We start from the raw sequence: 18,291 nt of genomic DNA on the forward strand, positions 1-18,291 counted from the left end.
CAGGAGTCAGTGTGGATGTCACATTTCTTCAAGGAGACTTTGAATACATCCTTGAATATTTTCCTCTATCCTCCTGCTTATCTCCTCCCATGACCGAGCTTGGAATGGAGTCTGATGTCAGGTATATGAATGATGTGGCTTGCCCGATGTAGCCCTGGGAGTACCCAGGGCCCCAATCCCAGGGATGTTGCCGTGGGAGAGGCCACTGACATTGGTTCACTTGTTCTTCCAGTGAATTTGGAAGATTTTGCAGAGACGGTGCTGCTGGTATTTTTCCAGTGCTTTGAGAGTCTTGCTGAAGGTAGTTCACTCTCAGAACCATAGAGGAAGGCAGGGATCACTGCTGCCTGGTGCATCAGAAGACTTGTGTCTGGTCTTAAGCTTGCTCTCTCAAATACCCTCTTCCTTAATCAACCAAAGGCCGCACTGGCACATTGAAGGTGGTGATGAATTTCATTGTTGACGTCTACCTTTGCTGAGAGGTGGCTCCTGAGACATGGGGAGTCTAGGGTTATGCCATGATCCTTTTTTGCCACGGAGCAGTAAGGTGCAGCAGGGGCAGGTTGGTAGAGGGACCCTGGTCTTGTAGATGCTCTGTATTCTGTTATTGTTTGTACCCTATACTACCTCAATGCACTGTGTAATGAATTGATCTGTACGAATGGTATGCAAGACAAGTTTTTCACTGTACCTCAGTACAAGCAACAATAATAAACCAATACGAATGTTAAGTGCAAGGCCCATCTTCTTGCATGTTTTGCTGAATGAGTTAATGTAACTTGCTGAGTGTTTCATTTTCTGCTTTTATAACGGGACTGTCAAGTACCCAGGGCATTGTGGGCAGCTGAAGAAAATTCAAGTACGACTCTTTAACCGCATTTCAACTAACCACTAGTATTCTACCAAAACAGAAACTGAAAGATGCAGATTTCAATTTTTAATGTACCTTATAGCAAAGGTGAAACCACAGACCATCATATGCATAAAAGACATTGCTGCCTAGAGAAGCAATTATTCTGAACCATATTTCAATTCAAGTGTAAGTTGCTTAAATGCTGTGGTGATACATTCTTTGTACACAAATTTAAATCTCTATCAGAACAAAAGTAAAATATTTTGGATACTGGAAGTTTTAAATAAAATCCGGGAATACTGGAAGTACTCGGGAAATCATAGCATCTTTGTAGGGAGTACAAATTGATCTGAAGCATTAACTCAGTTTGTTCCTCTCTCCATAGGTGCCAAGTATTTCTAGCATTATCTGCTTTAATTTCCTATTTATGTTCCAACTGGCCCTTGGAAATCCAGTCACAGCAGCAAAAGATCAAAGTGTGCCAATTCTGGTCTTCTAACGCTTCCTTGTTTACAATGCTTTTGTTTGATGAATCCTCTCAACCCAAGGATATATAAGAAACAAAAATGCAAGACAATTCAAGCTATTTTTTTGTGAAGTAGAAACATGAGCCTAGATCCTAACTGAACAAAGTCGGGTGTATTGGAGGTCTGTCTCTTCTCTTTATACCTGCTGGGGCACGTTCTTCAGCTTGTTGAAGCAGGTTCTATAACAATGGTACATACCTGTAAAGCTGCAAACATCAACATTTCTTCTTCAGTGCAGTCAATTTCTTCTAAGAGAATTGCCCACCGTGCTTGCTCGTATAGCTGGTTTATCCGAACAGCATCATACTGCAATCAATGGAGAGAAAATGTCAGCATTGATCCAAACTATGCATTGTACTGGTGCATTTCAGCACAACTTGCAGAGTGTCACAGAACATACACCTCACATGGCAAGTTGCTAACCTCATTTCAGGAAGGCTGAGTGCATTCTATTCACCTCAGCACAAGAAGACAAAGGAAAATCGCAGGGCAAAAGTCACCTTGGCCACACTCTCAGACAATCTGCAAAGGATCTACATGGGACTTAATGCTGCAGGAAGAGGTGTGCAACACAGCATCAGGATAGAGACTACAGGCAAAAATAATTTTAGTCTTCAGGAGAAGTGGTTCTAAATTATGATCATCTCCGACATGGGGATGTAGAACTTGGGTAACAGCCTCAAGATAAAGGGTTACCTTGTTATAACTGAGAGGTTAGAGAGTTGTGGACTTTGGAATTCTAACCCTATTGAACTGTGGGGCCATTAAGTATATTTAAGGGTGAGAAAGGAGATTGGGAAAGAAATTGAAGCAAAGACCAAAATCCTATCAACCAGTCTCACTGAACAACACAGTAGGCTTGAGGGAGTGTATGGCCCAATTCTGTGCCTTAAAGGTGCTGAAATTAGACTGTGGATTGCCATAATACCATTATACCCGAATAGATCTATTAAATTAACTCCTGTAAAAGAACCAGCTGAACAGCTTCACTTGTGGAGAGGAAGCTTCGAAACAGAAGAGGCCGGAGTGACTGACAGGTAGTTACGACCATGACTGTCAGCACTTCCCTTTGGTTCAGGTGAGAAAATGATCGGATCAAGGACTCTCACCAATCACCAAACTAGTGACCTTCTGAGAGCCTGCTCAATGGAGTCACCAAGCCCTGCAGCCCAGAAACAGGACCTTTGACCATCATGTCCATGCTGACCATCAAGCACCCATTTACACCAATCACATTTTGTTCCCCCCACATTGCCATCAACTCCCCTCAGATTTACCAATCACCTGTGCACACGAGGCAATTTACAGCTGGTCAATTAACCCATCAACCTGCACGACTTTGGGACATGGAAGGAAATTCAAACACCCAGGGCAATACCCACATGGTCTCAGAGAGAACGTGCAAACTCCACACAGACAGCACCAGTGGTCAGGATTGAACCAGGGTCTCTGGAGCTTTGAGGCACTATGCTGCCCTGTAGAAGCAACTCCCTTACAACACAGCACGAAATCACCCAACTTTTGTGCAAGTGAGTGGCCGCCTCTTCCTGCAGTCCAGATACTATGAGATTTTCTGGTGCACCTGGACTACTGAATGGCAGAAGACCTCAGACAGAGTGAGACTTCGGTTAGCATTGGAGTCTTTGACTCAGTCTGACACCAGGGTGAGAGATCACTGATTCCATATCTTATTCCAAACTTTAAAGGTTTTCAAGCAAGATGAATCCTTGGATTTTTCCCTTCCAAGGTTGCATCAACCAACTGAAATAAGTTTAATGCTGCAGCAAAAAATTGCAGATGCCTGAAATCTTGAATGAAAAACAGCAAATGCAGAAAACACCCTGCAGGGCAGGCAGCATCGATGGGGGTAGGAAAAGAGTTGATGTTTCAGATCAAGAAACATGTGGCATTTTAAGTTGAGAGAGAGAGAGAGGAGAGAGAGGAGAGAGAGAGAGAGAGAGAGAGAGAGGGAGAGAGAGAAGAGAGAGAGAGAGAGAGAGAGAAAGAGAGAGAGAGAGAGAGAGAGAAATTGTTGAATTCAATATTAAGTCTCTAGGGTTACAACAAACCCAGACAAAAGTTGAGCTGCTGTTCCTCAAGCCTACACTGGGCGGGTTTCATTGGAGCAAAGTAGGAAGCCAAAGCCAGATAGATCAACAAATGAAATGCTGGAGGAACTCAATGGGTCAAGCAGAATCCATGGAGGGAAATGGACAGTCAACACTTCGGGTTGAGACCCTTCATCAGTTCAGACCAGTCGACTATCCATTTCCCTCCAGAGATGCTGCCTGACCCGCTGAGTTCCTCCAGAATTTTATTTGTTGCTCCAGATTCTAGCATATACAGACTCTTGCGTCTCCAGTCAGATAGAGTGCCAATGGAATGGAGACTTAAAGTTACAGGGACTGGAAGCTCAGGGCAAGTCCTTGCGGACTGAATGGAGGAGTTGTGTAAAGCCGTCTAATCAATCCCCAATGTTAGGACCACCCCAGCATGGACACGGTGCTTCAGTATTTTCTAGGTTTTGGTTACAACATTCTGCTGTACCCTTTCCTTGCCCTTTTCATCTTCTATAAAATAAGGTAAGCAATAAAGTCAAAATTAAACAATTACAGATTGTTGAAAGCTCTTTACAAATGAAAGCAAACATCCTGTTGTGATTGGAAAGCTGGAGAAGAAAACAAAAAGCTTAAAAAGGCACATCCTTTTCCCAGAATGTGTCAACAATTAGTAGTGACTTAGAATACAAAAATTAATGTGACATGGTGCAAAATTGCTGTTATCATTTTCATTATTAGAAAAGGCAATTAAAGTGTTTTGGTTCTTTATTGTTGTCCATTGTGACAACCAATTCAGGTCACTTACTGCCAAGTGAAAGATAAAACCCAGTCTCATTCCAATAAAACGATTAGAATACATATTATTTATTTAATACGTTCACATCACAATGACCGCCACAATTTCGGAGGGAAAAAAAACAAATTGCTAGAGGAACTCAGCGGATCAGGGACCATCTGTGGGAAATGGCCAGCTGATGTTTCGGGTCGAGACCAGATGGTGCTTGAGCTGCTGAATTGCTCCAGTAGTTTGTTTTTTGCTCCAGATTCCAGCAACTGCAGTCTCTTGTATCTACATCATTGAAGGAATTGAGCAATGAACTACTGCTCACCGCTTTCAGGGGAAACAAAGAAAAGGGAGCACGGGCAAATCGTGATACCAAATAATCTTATTTACTAGCTTCACTCTGACTACAAAGTGACACAATCATTGAAGCCTGGAAGTAGATTTACTCAACTGCTTGCAACACCAAGATACCACAGCAGGGAAGGGGAGGAAAACAGCACCTGGAATAAAATCTAATGCCCAAAAATATCAGTTGATTCAGCTAAGGCTTCAGGGATGAAGCTGGGTGAATGATTACAAAATCTGCCTGCTCCTTTGGGAGCAGTTGTTTGACGTAAGGCACACTGGGCTCGATATATAAGCATCAAGTTTTTATTTCACTTCAGGTCAACACGCAGAGTAACAATTATGATCAGATTCACTTGGGCTAACAGAGTAATAAACAAGTTACTCTTCCCATGTCTGGAGCTTAGCTTCCTCTAGCACAGTGCAGAACCAGCTCTTCCTGTTCCCACCTCCCCCTCACCTCCCTGAGGGGGCAACTGAATTTTCCAGGACAGAGTGGGAAGTTTTGCAATGATCAGGGGAAATGTATAGCATGGTGTTTAAATGCTGATGGGACTTTAAAAAACATAACACTAAGGACTTTTAGTATAGGATCCTTTCCTTTTTAAAATTTCCATAACTTTGTTTAAAATACTCCCAACATTAAAAGGAACTCTACTTTCATTTTGTTACTTTTTCTATCCCAATGTGCTATGAGGTTCCCAGGGTGGGGAGCAGTAAGCAACTTGTATTCTGGCCTCCAGCACAGAGAGAAGTGCCCTGTTTTTCCACACCTTCAAACTCCTCCTGTCTGCCAGGCACGTTTGGGTGAACTTATTGATTAAAGGGAACCAACGCTGCTGAATAACATCTGAATTCCATTGTTTGGGATTACCCAGGAAACCGAAAGCTGAATAACACAGATATTGGAAATCTGAATTAAAAACAAAAAATGTAGGAATTCAGGTCAGATAGCATATGTGGAGAGAGAAACTTAAAACGGTAAGATATAGGAACAGAGTTAGGCTATTCAGCCCATCGAGTCTGCTGCACTATTCAACCATGGCTGAGTTTTTTTCAACCCCATTCTCCCTGTAACTCTTAACCCCATTACCAGTCAAGAGTCTATTAGCCTCTTGCCTTAAATACACCCAATGACTTGGCCTCCACAGCCCTCTGTGGCAATGAATTCCACAGATTTACCACCCTCTGGCTGAAGAATTAAGAATTAACAGAATTAATGTTTCAGATGAAAGGTCATGTGTGTGTGTGTTGCTCCAGCATCTGCAGCATCTCGTGTCTCAGCCTATTCCAGGCACCCACCCACCACTCTCTGTGTTTAAAAAAAACTTGCCCCGCATATCCCCTTTAAACTTTCCCCCTCTCACCTTAAACCCATGCCCTTTAGTATTTGACATTTCCACCCTGGGTAAAAGACTCTCTCTGTCTACCCTATCTATGCCACTCATAACCCTCAGGCACAGTAGTGTAGCGGTTAGCGTAACGTTATTACAGTGCCAGAGACCCAGGTTCAATTCCGGCCGTTGTCTGTAAGGAGTTTGTTCGTTCTCCCCGTGTCTACGTGGGTTTCCTCCGGGTGCTCCGGTTTCCTCCCACGTTCCAAAGGCACACAGGTTAGGAGCTGTGGGCATGCTATGTTGGCGCCAAAAGTGTGGTGACACTTGCGGGCTGCCCCCAGAACACTCTATGCAAAGATACATTTCACTGTGTGTTTCAATGTACACGTAACTAATAAAGAATTCTCTCCCTCTCACTCTCTCTCTCTCACATCAACCTGGAACATTAACTCCATTTCTTTCTCCATGTGAGTATTTCCAGCATTTTCTAATTTTAAAGCTGGAACTGTCATCAGTGTGTGAAGGCTGGTGACATGGTGCCCCACCAATGGCAGGTCCGGCATTGTAGCCCGTGGTTAAGATATTTCCATAACTGAACCCCACAGTGTAAGCACAAGGCTGTCACACTGAAGTCTTTGGGTCATTTAAAGATCAAAACCTTCCTCAATTTTATCTCTGTGCAAGAGCTGAACACAATAGCTTTTGTGTACTTTGAAATATTTCAAAATCAACCAAAGGTCATCACATTTCCCACATTGCAACCTAATAATACTCCCACATACAAGCTAATATCTTTGTCCAATCTTAGGACAGAGATAGGATGCAGAAAATAATAAAATTTGGCTGCCTCGCTTACTTTTGGATTCAGATCAAAGAAGCTGTAGTACTTGTAACGCAACAGCAGCTTATCTTCCTCCTGAATGCCTTGTTCCATCAGTGAACGTGACGAATCTAGCCATCTGCAGAAATGCAACATGAAACAGAACCATAAAGAAATGATCACAGATCCAACGCAATGTCCTTGCTCTTTGATTTTGCATTATTTCATTCCACCTGGAGTGATACAATCACTCAGTCTCCACCTCAGTTGGCACTTAGTAAACCTATTTTCTTCCATATATAAACCACCGTAAATACATTTATTTTTTTAAAATTTAAAACACATTAGGAAAGATGCAAGACAAACTAGATTAATCTCATTGCCCAACATGCCAACTCCATTTTCCCATTATTTTTGGTATCTACTATTTAAAGATGTGTGGCGACTCACCGTCTAGTCGGGCGAACCGGCTCGGCAGTCGGGTCGCGCGGCGTCGGAGCGACGAGGCCCAAGATGGCGGCGGGCCTCGTCTTTCCGAGCGACGGGGAGAACCCGCGCGCGGTAAAGTCCTGATGACGTAGGACTTACGTCATTGCCGGTTTTTTTTGGGCGGGAGCTTTTCTCCCTTAAAGGGCCCGCACAAGGCGGGAAAATAAACCAGTTCTGTTTGGCAATCCTCCGAGTAGAGTCTTGTTTTATTCCGCGGTAGCAACCGCTACATTGGTGACCCCGACGGTCCAAACGGCTTTTGGACCCGCGTAATGGACGACAGCGCAGCAGCCAACGCAGTGGCCCTCAAGCTGCCCACCTTTTGGACACTTCGGCCCAGCGTCTGGTTTGACCAGGCTGAAGCGCAATTCCACCTTCGGCAGATCACCTCCGACTCCACGAAGTACTACCATGTGGTTAGCTCTCTGGACCAGGAGACAGCCGCCCAGGTTGGAGACTTCATCCAGTCGCCTCTGGAGGAAGATAAGTACCCGGCTTTCAAAGATCTTTTGATCCGGACCTTCGGCCTCTCCCGTCGTGAGCGCGCCGCCCGCCTGCTTCATCTGGATGGCCTGGGGGACAGATCCCCATCCGCCCTAATGAATGAGATGCTGGCATTGGCCGAGGGACACAAGCCATGCCTGATGTTCGAACAGGCCTTCCTCGAACAGCTCCCCGATGACATCCACTTGTTGTTAGCTGATGCCGACTTCAGCAACCCCCGTGAGGTAGCCGCCCGGGCAGATGTCCTGTGGAGGGCCAAGCGCGAGAGCGGTTCGTCCGTCAGTCAAATCACCAGGCCGCGAGCCCAACGCCTGCCTCGCCCGGCCCCAGCAACCGAGCAGCCACGCCCCAGGAACGCAGACGACGACACGGGTGACCAGCTGTGCTTCTACCATCAGAGGTGGGGTGCGAAGGCCCGTCGATGCCGCCCACCCTGCAAGTTTCAGGGAAACGCCAGGGCCAGCCGCCGCTGATGGCTACGGCGGCTGGCCGCCGACAGAGCCTCCTCTTCGTTCAGGACAAGAAATCTGGACGGCATTTCCTCGTTGATACTGGAGCGGAGGTCAGTATTTTGCCCCCGACAGGCCGCGACACTCGTGACAGGCCACCAGGTCCTCTACTCAATGCCGCCAACGGTACAACGATACGGTCTTTCGGCACCCGTACGCTTCAATTACACTTTGGCGGCAGCCGTTTTACCTGGACCTTTACCCTTGCCACCGTCGCCCGACCACTCCTAGGCGCCGATTTCCTTCGGGCCCACAACCTGTTAGTCGACCTGCGAAGGAAGCGGTTAGTCCACTCTAGCACTCTCCGGACCTATCCCCTGGGAGAAATCAGCCCACCAGCCCCGCGCCTGGACTCCATTACCCTTTCTGGCGACGATTTCGCCAAGCTCCTAGCCGAATTCCCATCGATTTTGGCACCTTCGTTTACAAATTCTCGGCCCGCACATGGGGTACGACACCACATCATTACCACAGGGCCACCCCTTCATGCCCGAGCACGACGATTACCTCCAGACAAGCTCCGCCTGGCAAAGGAAGAGTTCCATCACATGGAGGAGCTGGGGATTGTTCGCAGGTCAGACAGCCCCTGGGCCTCCCCCCTGCACATGGTCCCCAAAGCCACCGGAGGGTGGAGGCCCTGCGGCGACTACCGCAGGCTGAATGACGCCACCACCCCGGACCGCTATCCCATCCCTCACATCCAGGACTTCGCAGCGAACTTACACGGGGCCCGCATCTTTTCCAAAGTGGACCTCGTTAGGGGATACCACCAAATCCCGGTCCATCCGGATGACGTCCCCAAAACTGCGATTATCACCCCATTCGGCCTGTTCGAATTCCTTCGGATGCCGTTCGGCCTTAAGAACGCCGCGCAGACCTTCCAGCGGCTGATGGACGCGGTAGGCCGAGACCTGGACTTCGTGTTCATTTACTTGGACGACATACTGATCGCCAGCCGTAACCGCCAGGAACACCTTTCCCACCTCCGCCAGCTGTATTCCCGCCTCCGCGATTTCGGCCTCACGATTAACCCGTCCAAGTGCCAATTCGGACTTGACTCTATCGATTTCCTCGGCCACAAAATCACCAGCGACGGGGCAACACCCCTACCCGCCAAGGTGGATGCTATCCGCCATTTTGCCCGCCCCGACACAGTCAAAGGCCTACAGGAATTCCTTGGGATGGTCAACTTTTACCATCGTTTCATCCCTGCAGCAGCCCGTATCATGCGCCCTCTGTTCTCGCTGCTGGCTGGTAAGGGCAAGGACATCACCTGGACTGACGAGGCTGCGGCTGCTTTCGTTAAGGCCAAAGACGCCCTGGCAGACGCCACGATGCTGGTACACCCTAGGACTGACGTCCCGACTGCCCTCACGGTAGACGCGTCCAACACCGCGGTGGGTGGGGTACTGGAACAGCTACTCGAAGGCCGCTGGCAACCCTTGGCATTTTTCAGCAAACACCTTAGACCGCCCGAACTGAAGTACAGCGCTTTTGATCGGGAACTTCTAGCGCTGTATCTGGCGGTCCGGCATTTCCGATACTTTCTAGAAGGCAGGCCTTTCACAGCTTTCACCGATCATAAGCCTCTGTCCTTTGCCTTCTCCAAAGTCTCCGATCCCTGGTCAGCTCGTCAGCAGAGACATTTATCCTACATTTCCGAGTTCACAACTGACATCCAACATGTCTCCGGAAAGGATAATGTCGTTGCTGATGCACTTTCCAGACCAACCATCCACAACCTATCCTTGGGTGTCGACTACACGGCCCTGGCCGACGCACAGCAAGCCGACGACGAACTGCCCAGCTACAGAACCGCAGTCTCGGGTCTGCAGCTCCGAGATTTCTTGGTTGGTCCAGGTCAGCGGACCCTACTTTGCGACGTTGCGACTGGTCAGCCCCACCCTATTGTCCCTGCAGCCTGGCGGAGACGCGTTTTTGACTCGGTACATGGGTTGGCGCACCCATCCATCAGATCTACTGTCCGACTGGTCGCCAGCAAGTTTGTCTGGCATGGCCTGCGCAAACAGGTCAGTGAGTGGGCCAGGACTTGTCTGCACTGCCAGACGTCAAAAATCCAGCGACACACCAAGGTCCCACCACAGCAGTTCGAGCCTACCCGTAGGAGGTTCGACCACATACACGTCGACCTCGTGGGCCCTCTGCCGGTTTCAAGAGGAGCCCGGTACCTCCTTACCATCGTGGACCGGTTCACGAGGTGGCCTGAGGCAACCCCCCTGACTGACATCACAACTGATTCCTGCGCCCGAGCGCTGCTCACAACTTGGGTCTCACGTTTTGGCGTTCCGGCCCACATCACTTCAGACAGAGGCACCCAATTCACTTCCAGTCTCTGGGCTGCATTAGCGAACCTGCTAGGGACGCAGCTGCACACCACCACGGCCTACCATCCTCAATCAAACGGGTTGGTGGAACGTTTTCACCGCCATCTAAAATTGGCCTTGATGGCCCGCCTGAAGGGTCCTAACTGGGTTGACGAGCTGCCTTGGGTCCTGCTCGGCATACGCACTGCCCCCAAAGACGACCTCCGCACTTCGTCAGCTGAGCTTGTATACGGGGCGCCACTAGTTGTCCCCGGGGATTTCATACCTGCCCTTCAGGACCAAGGGGAACAACCCCCAGCAGTTCTACAAAGACTGCGCGAGAAGCTTGGCGCCTTGGCCCCGATTCCCACCTCATGGCACGGTCAAGCCCCATCCTGCCAGCCCAAGGAACTACGGGACTGTAAGTTTGTTTTCGTTCGCAGGGGCACACCTCGGGCGCCATTGCAACGACCATATGAGGGACCGTTCCGAGTCATACGGAATAACGGATCCACTTTTATTTTGGACATTGGAGGCAGGGAACAGGTTTTCACGGCGGACCGCCTCAAACCGGCCCATTTGGATCTGCAACAGCCTGTCGAGGTTGCCATGCCACGACGCAGAGGCCGCCCCCCTAAGCGGCAGCTGGCACAGCCCACGGACCTTGGGGACTGTCTCGCCGGTTCTGGGGGGGGTGTGTGGCGACTCACCGTCTAGTCGGGCGAACCGGCTCGGCAGTCGGGTCGCGCGGCGTCGGAGCGACGAGGCCCAAGATGGCGGCGGGCCTCGTCTTTCCGAGCGACGGGGAGAACCCGCGCGCGGGAAAGTCCTGATGACGTAGGACTTACGTCATTGCCGGTTTTTTTTGGGCGGGAGTTTTTCTCCCTTAAAGGGCCCGCACAAGGCGGGAAAATAAACCAGTTCTGTTTGGCAATCCTCCGAGTAGAGTCTTGTTTTATTCCGCGGTAGCAACCGCTACAGATGTATATTTTTCAACATGTATTATACATCAATATTGCTTTTCACATCAAAATTTCTGCAATTGATTTTCAATGTGTTATTCTGTTAAAGTTCTTTGTAATAACTCCGAATGCTGCAATATTACTTTGACTCAGGAGGACAAATTTCCATAATCTGACCAAAATGTGCACTCTCAGCTCTCGCCTGCACCCGAATACCATCTGCAGTGTTTCCAACACTCACTGAATATTTTGTCTGCAGGGAGTGCCGAGTATTTGGAGGTCAGTAACCTCAAGTCCGGCAGCTCTTGAAGAACGGTTGCACTTCAGGTAATGATTAACTTAGGGTGGAGGCTATAAAATTATTATACAGAAGTACCCAAAATGTACAGCAATGAAACAGGCCATTTGGCACAAGCAATCAATGCTGGCATTTATGCAATGCCCAAGACACCTCCCATTCTTCCATCAACAGCACAACCCCTTCTTATTATCCAGCCCCCAGTTAAATGGATCAATAGGAGTTACCTCACCTTCTAAAGGGGTTTTACGTGGATTACAGCCCCAAGGTGTGCAATGGCTGGAGGGCCTTAAGCTGCAGCCTTTCCCACAGATAACCTTGGATCATTTGTAGTACCCTTGTCTTTTCTTGCCCCTTCTCAGATGCCCGTGTCATTTGGCAACCAGGTTGATCTAACCCAAGGTTCAATACAACTTTAGTAAAATCTCTCCACTTTTCAATCCTTCCTTTTATGAAATCAACCCTAGTACTTGATTTGTATTTTTTTTAAATGAGAAGGAAGCAGAGTTACTGCAGGAGACAGCAGCTCTCTGGAATGTGATAATCAGAATAGCAACAACACCAATGCAGTTACTGCAGTAGCTGGCATGGGAGGAAGAGTAAACTGAGTCAATGACATCCCTCACATGATGTGGAGATAATGGTGTGACACACACAAAGTGCTGGAGGAACTCAGCAGGTCAGGCAGCATCTATGGAAGGTAAATAAACAATCGACATTTTGGATTGAGACCCTTCATCAGGACTTCGATTTCCCTCCATAGATGCTGCCTGACCTGCTGAGTTCCTCCAGCACTTTGTGTGTGTTGCTTCAGATTCCAGCACCTGCAGAATCCCTTGTGTCAAAGTAATGGTGTGGGAGGTTTTAAGACTGAGGAGTGTCAAAAAGCAGTTCAATAAATACTTTGGAGTACAGTCAGAGTCATACAGCATAGGAATGGGCCCTTCGGCCCACCATGTCCATGCTGACCTTTTTGCCCATCTACATTAATCCCAATTGCACCATATCAGTGCCCTACCTATTCAAGTGTTTGTCCAAATGCTTTTTAAATATAGTAATGTATCTGTTCCATGACCTGGCAGGGCATTCCAGATAGCAACTATTCTAAGTAAAAAAAAAAGTTCACCTCTCAGTTCCCCTTTAAAACATCTTACTATTACCTTAAACAAATGCCCCAAAGTTTTTGATAACTGTGTAACTACGTTTGCATTCATTCACATTACTTGCCAAGCAAAGGCTACATTCCTTACCAACAGACCTCCACTATCATCATGGTGATGGCCCATCTTCATCCTGGTGGATTACTAATGGAAAAGTTTTACCTTCATTCACCGAGTTACACGTGTTCTCCTGCTTAAGCAGCTTGCATGCTCTCTACTCCTATCACCCCAGGTATGATGTAGCATTTTGAGCAAATTGAGCGACTGATTAAATTAGCAGAAATCTTTCGTGCGTTCATGAGAATCTACAGAGCTCCTTATGGGGAAGGAGCAGTGCCAAAAGATCATTCATAAAAGGCTCACACAGAAGTTCCTTAACTCTTTAAAACATTACACAGACAATCGTATCTCTTGAGCATTTTGCAGGGGTCCAAACATTAATGCATGTTTTTCAGATAACTATCCTGCAATTATTCTGATTCCATATTATCACCTTCTTTTGCCATTTAATCTCTCCTGCTTACTAACCAATCACAGACCTACCTTTCTTCTCTTTACCCCTGCCATCCCACCCCTCATCTTGGTCTGCATTTTAAAACTCAATTTATCTTAAACTATTCCCAGTCCTGCAATTGGATCATTGATTTGAAATACTAACTGTTTATTTCTTCACAGGTTAGTAACATCTGAGTATTTCCAGCAGGTTTTACTTTTATTTCATACATATCTACCACATTAGTTTTCTCAAAAATTCACCTGGGTGTATTAGATACGGTTTACCCTTTTCTCAACATATTAACAGCCCAAATTAAGAAAGAGCAAACTGAGAGAAAAAGTTTAAAAAAAAGGAATATCTCGTATTTTTTGGTCTCCTTGGTTAAAGCACTGGGGAAAATTACTACAGTAGTTGTCTAGAAATTTAGCATTATAAATACAAAATAATGCTTAAATGCTTGTAAAAAAATGATGAGACATCATAAAGCTGAGTTGACTGAAATTATAAAATAAGAAAATGCTGGAACTACTCAGCAGGTCGTAAAGGTGTAAAGAAAGCGTGAAGAGTTTTCTGTTTTACTTCAGACTTTCCAGCATCTTTAGTATTTTGCTTTTGCCAGAAAATATACTTAAGAATCTCTTACAATTTTCTACATAAATTCATGATCTATCTTTGGTTACAAGCTAACAGGTCAGCTGATATTCTGCATATATGAATAGCCTGTGTGTAACAATACATAGAAACCAGTGCTGTTCAATATAACATAAGCTTCAAAAACAATTGTTCCTTTAAAAAACAGTCACTGCCACAATATTTATTACAAGCATACTTTAAAGGGCATGTTCTGCAGGTATTCAATGGTATTGCTTTTGATTAGGTTACTTCATATACAGCTTCCAATTAACAAGTAAATAATTAATTTCAAACATTCTTACCCAGCATTCATTTTTGCTTTGTCAACTTGATTCTGTGGCCGGTACATTTTGGCCAGTACCTCTGGTGTAAGGTTTGGCTGGCTAACAGCCAGAATATTGCAGTTTTGTTCAGCCAGAGGACTATCACTGAACCACGTGATTGTAGAAGAAACAGGTGTTCCATTGATAGGGTCATATATGGGAGTCATCGTCTTGCTGTACAGTCCAGGACTTGCTGCACAATGAAACAGATGTGGTGATGAAATATTTATACAATTGACTTTTGAATTGCTGGCATTTGTGTAAAGTATCTTACTAAATATGTGGAAACAAGGCAAAATCCCTTATACTGATCCTTGGTATCTCAGGATCAAGATGTAAATCTAATTAAATATTCTAATTTGGACGAATGACTGATCATCATTGTACTCTGTTTAAATAGAAATCATCAATAATAAACAAACTAAGAATGCCAAAATGAGGCAAGATTTCAGCTAGCATACGATTTCCTCTGATAGCTATTTTTGTAACATTAACAACATTTTGTTAAACAACCTTATTGGAAAGAGTGATCAAGGAAATTAACCAGCAATGTCACATGGTGATTGTTGGAAATATACCAAACATTAATTCAGTTTAATTAAGTTGTGTGAAAATTATTGCCTAGTAACTGGAGCGCACGTGCCCATTTTTTTAAATGTATAAGTTACACATTAAAATATATTTTCCCCAGGTTAAATTGCACGAGAATTCATTTCCTATTGCAAATCATTACCCATCAGTAAATTAGATCAGGCATTATGGGGAATGATCCTTGTCCACTTTACACCTGGCATCTCACACACCTCTAATGACGTCATCCCAGGTGCAGTGCCCATTTTCATAACTGCTGACAGAAACTGGATATTAAAAGTTGCAACCCAAGACACGAGATTTTTCCACATGGTAAAAAGCAAGGAGCAACCCCCAATGAAAGTTGGCAAGGAGGTGCAAGTTAAATGTTTTGCCAATAACCTTTACCAGGCTAATTTTTCAGTGCTTCACTTGTTTTCTCCACCCACAAGCATCACTAACAAAGATGGCAACATCTTTATACTAGGTGCCGTGATCTCTGGCTCCCTGACGCATCCTTACCTTGCATGGGGCAATTAATTGCATGGGAGCCATCCAGTCGGACCATCGAGCAGGTGGTGTCTGAGACACACAATAGAGCTCCAGCCTCTTCCCCTCCCTCCAAAACCACCCAGTTCTTCCCCCTCACCTCTATGCCATTGTTCTGCAATTGCCGTCAGGAAATGCATAGGTCAAGTTCAAGTGTACGGTTCAGGGCAGAAAACACTTTCACAGCTTTTTTAAACCAACTTTTCACCAACTTTGAATTTTTTTTTCTGCAGGTCATCCAATCAGCTGCTCACAGTACCGAGAAAACATCAACTCCAATTTCTAGGCAAGTACCAACTGTTATTGTTTTCCCACGTAACTGTATAATTAAAGGCACACAAATCAAAAACTAAAGCTTGTGAACACAAGTAATTGCTAAACACAGGAATGTTACAACATTAAATCTGCCCCATACCATTATAATCTAATTAACTAAATTATCATGGTGTACTTCAAAATTATTACATAACCATGTAGTGATCAATGACCAATTGTGTGCAAGTATATTTGGTGCAGAATATTCCATGTAAGCTCCAGCATACAGCGCCGTTGAGGGGATCCTGGGTTGAAAGCTGCAATTATCCAACAGCTCTTTGATCTCAATTGTTTTATGGGATCCATTGAAGACAAAGTGCTTATAATTAGAAGTCATGTTATTCCTGTGGACCTCCCAGAGGCTAATGATGAAGGATGAGAGCAGGTCATTTGCTCTGACATAGGAGGGGAAAAAACAAATAGTACAGGAAGACTTCAGTAAGGGAGAAGTAGCTAAATTCCAAATCTATCTCAAATTGAACTTTCACCTCTAGTATGTCCTCCTAACATAAAACATTGACTTGTACAGCAGCTCAGCCAGATGAGGAATATCAAAGTTACATCAACATTCGAGCATCTATATACATTAAATATTCTGAAATTAATTTTAACCAGTCCAGTAAATTACTACTTTTCTCTAAATACTTTTTGTTGGCAGAGAGAAGCCTGTTCCAATGAAGCATTGAAATGGATCCTAAACTCTGGCTAACATCCAGATCAAAAAACAAACTGCTGGAGGAACTCAATGAGTCAGGTAGCATCGATGGAGATTAAATGGACAGTCGACGTTTCAGGTCAAAACACTTCATCTGGACTGAAAGAGTAGAGGGGAGATAGCCAGTATAAAGAGGTGAGGTGAAGGGGTGGGGCAAGAACTGGCTAGTGATAGGTGGATCCAGGTGAAGAGGGGCGATAGGCAGATGGAGGAGGGAAGGGTACAAATAACGACAGAGGCTGGGAGGTGATATGTGGAGGCAACAAATGACTGAAGATAATGGAATCTGATAGGAAAGGAAGGTGGCACATGGAACATCCAGATGCTTTTTCAAAGCGAGTTGCCTGACCAATTTCTGCAAATTGCCCAGCAAGCGGCAAGAGATGGTATTATTACAAAAGTCTCCGGTGATCAATATTAATTATTTCCAAGTGGTCAATAAATTTTATAGCCTGCTATTGTGGTATTCCTGGTTGGTTGAAATGATCACAAGAGTTTAGCGGGATCTAACATTATATTCGAGATAGATGCAGGGTTAGGGCGAAAATATATTATTAGAGATTCTTAGGCTCCAATCAGATATAGGAGTGAAAACAGGTGAGGGTGGTCCTGTCAAGCTGGAACCAGAGGTAAGATTCCATCAGGTGTTTATAAATGCACACCCATAGGTGCCTAGTGCATTCACAAGATTTTCAGACTGATGAGTAGCTTCCACTCTCCCCTACATCATGCTTCAGTGAGGAGATCAACCATATTAAAGGCTGTCGAGATGTGGAGTAGGGATAAACACCAGACTGCAGTCACCAAGTTTGTTCGGATCCGCTTCAGTGCTGAAGACTAGGTGGAAACACTAGCAAGTTGCAGCACTGACAGAAACAGATATAAGGAGTGAGAAACACACTCAAGAATTGAAGAGAGAAGTTGAAGATGTTGATGTGGCAAGAGTTTACATGAATGGAGGGAGGGGCAGGGCAGATAGTTGATGCTGGTCCTGATATGTACCTGAGCGGTGCCTGAAGAATGGAAAACATTCATAATGTCAGTTCTTGGAAATCAGCAGTTGAATCTCACTGGCAGAGAGACTGGGGGTAGTGGTCAGTACTTCTCTAGTCTCCTTGCAACAGGACTAAAGTCTATTAACAGTTTATTCAGTTGCCCAGCACCTGAGTGTTTTATATTAATTGGAAGAGGAACAAGAGACAGGAGGGCTGGATATGCCTCAGTATCATGACTATACTTTACCCAGGCATGTATAGAGAGGTTAACAGGCAGGAAAAGAATAATAGCTCTATGTTTATTTTATGTAGCGCCTGAGATAAGTACTCTTTGGTGCTAACATGAATAGTGTCAGGGCCATCAAGCTCAGTAGGGGAGAGTGGTAGCTACTCATCAGTCTGAAAATCTTGTGAATGTGCTAATGACACATATGGGTGGGCAGATTATAAACACATGATGGAAAGACATGTTATAGAAAAAGCATGCTTCCTACAGTGAGGAGGAGACTAGAGCCTCATTCATGCAGATGACATTTTTCTATTGTCAAAGGCGTCTTTAATCCTTAATCCTAGCCTGAGAAGTCTACAGGGCAGAGAAGTTACAAAAATAAATAAATGTTGAAATAGTGAATAGACAGATAGAGTTCATGGACCATTCAGAAATCTGATGGCAGAGGGGAAGAAGCTATTCCTGAATCGTTGAATGTGGGTCTTCAGGCTCCT

At 45.5% G+C, this 18,291-nt stretch overlaps 1 protein-coding gene across 1 annotated transcript in view; it reads right to left on the bottom strand.

Moving 5' to 3' along the window:
- fermt1 (FERM domain containing kindlin 1) overlaps positions 1-18,291 on the bottom strand; it is a 72,952-nt gene that overhangs the window by 25,341 nt on the left and 29,320 nt on the right. The window contains exons 5-7 of the mRNA XM_052011704.1: positions 14,404-14,617; positions 6,763-6,865; positions 1,579-1,686 (exon numbers count right to left, since the gene is read on the bottom strand). Coding sequence (XP_051867664.1) covers positions 1,579-1,686; positions 6,763-6,865; positions 14,404-14,617 — 425 coding nt within the window. The remainder of the gene's footprint in view (positions 1-1,578; positions 1,687-6,762; positions 6,866-14,403; positions 14,618-18,291) is intronic.

This window comes from Pristis pectinata, chromosome 3 (genome assembly GCF_009764475.1).
Source record: "Pristis pectinata isolate sPriPec2 chromosome 3, sPriPec2.1.pri, whole genome shotgun sequence".
In the NCBI taxonomy this organism is placed as follows: Eukaryota; Metazoa; Chordata; class Chondrichthyes; order Rhinopristiformes; family Pristidae; genus Pristis; species Pristis pectinata.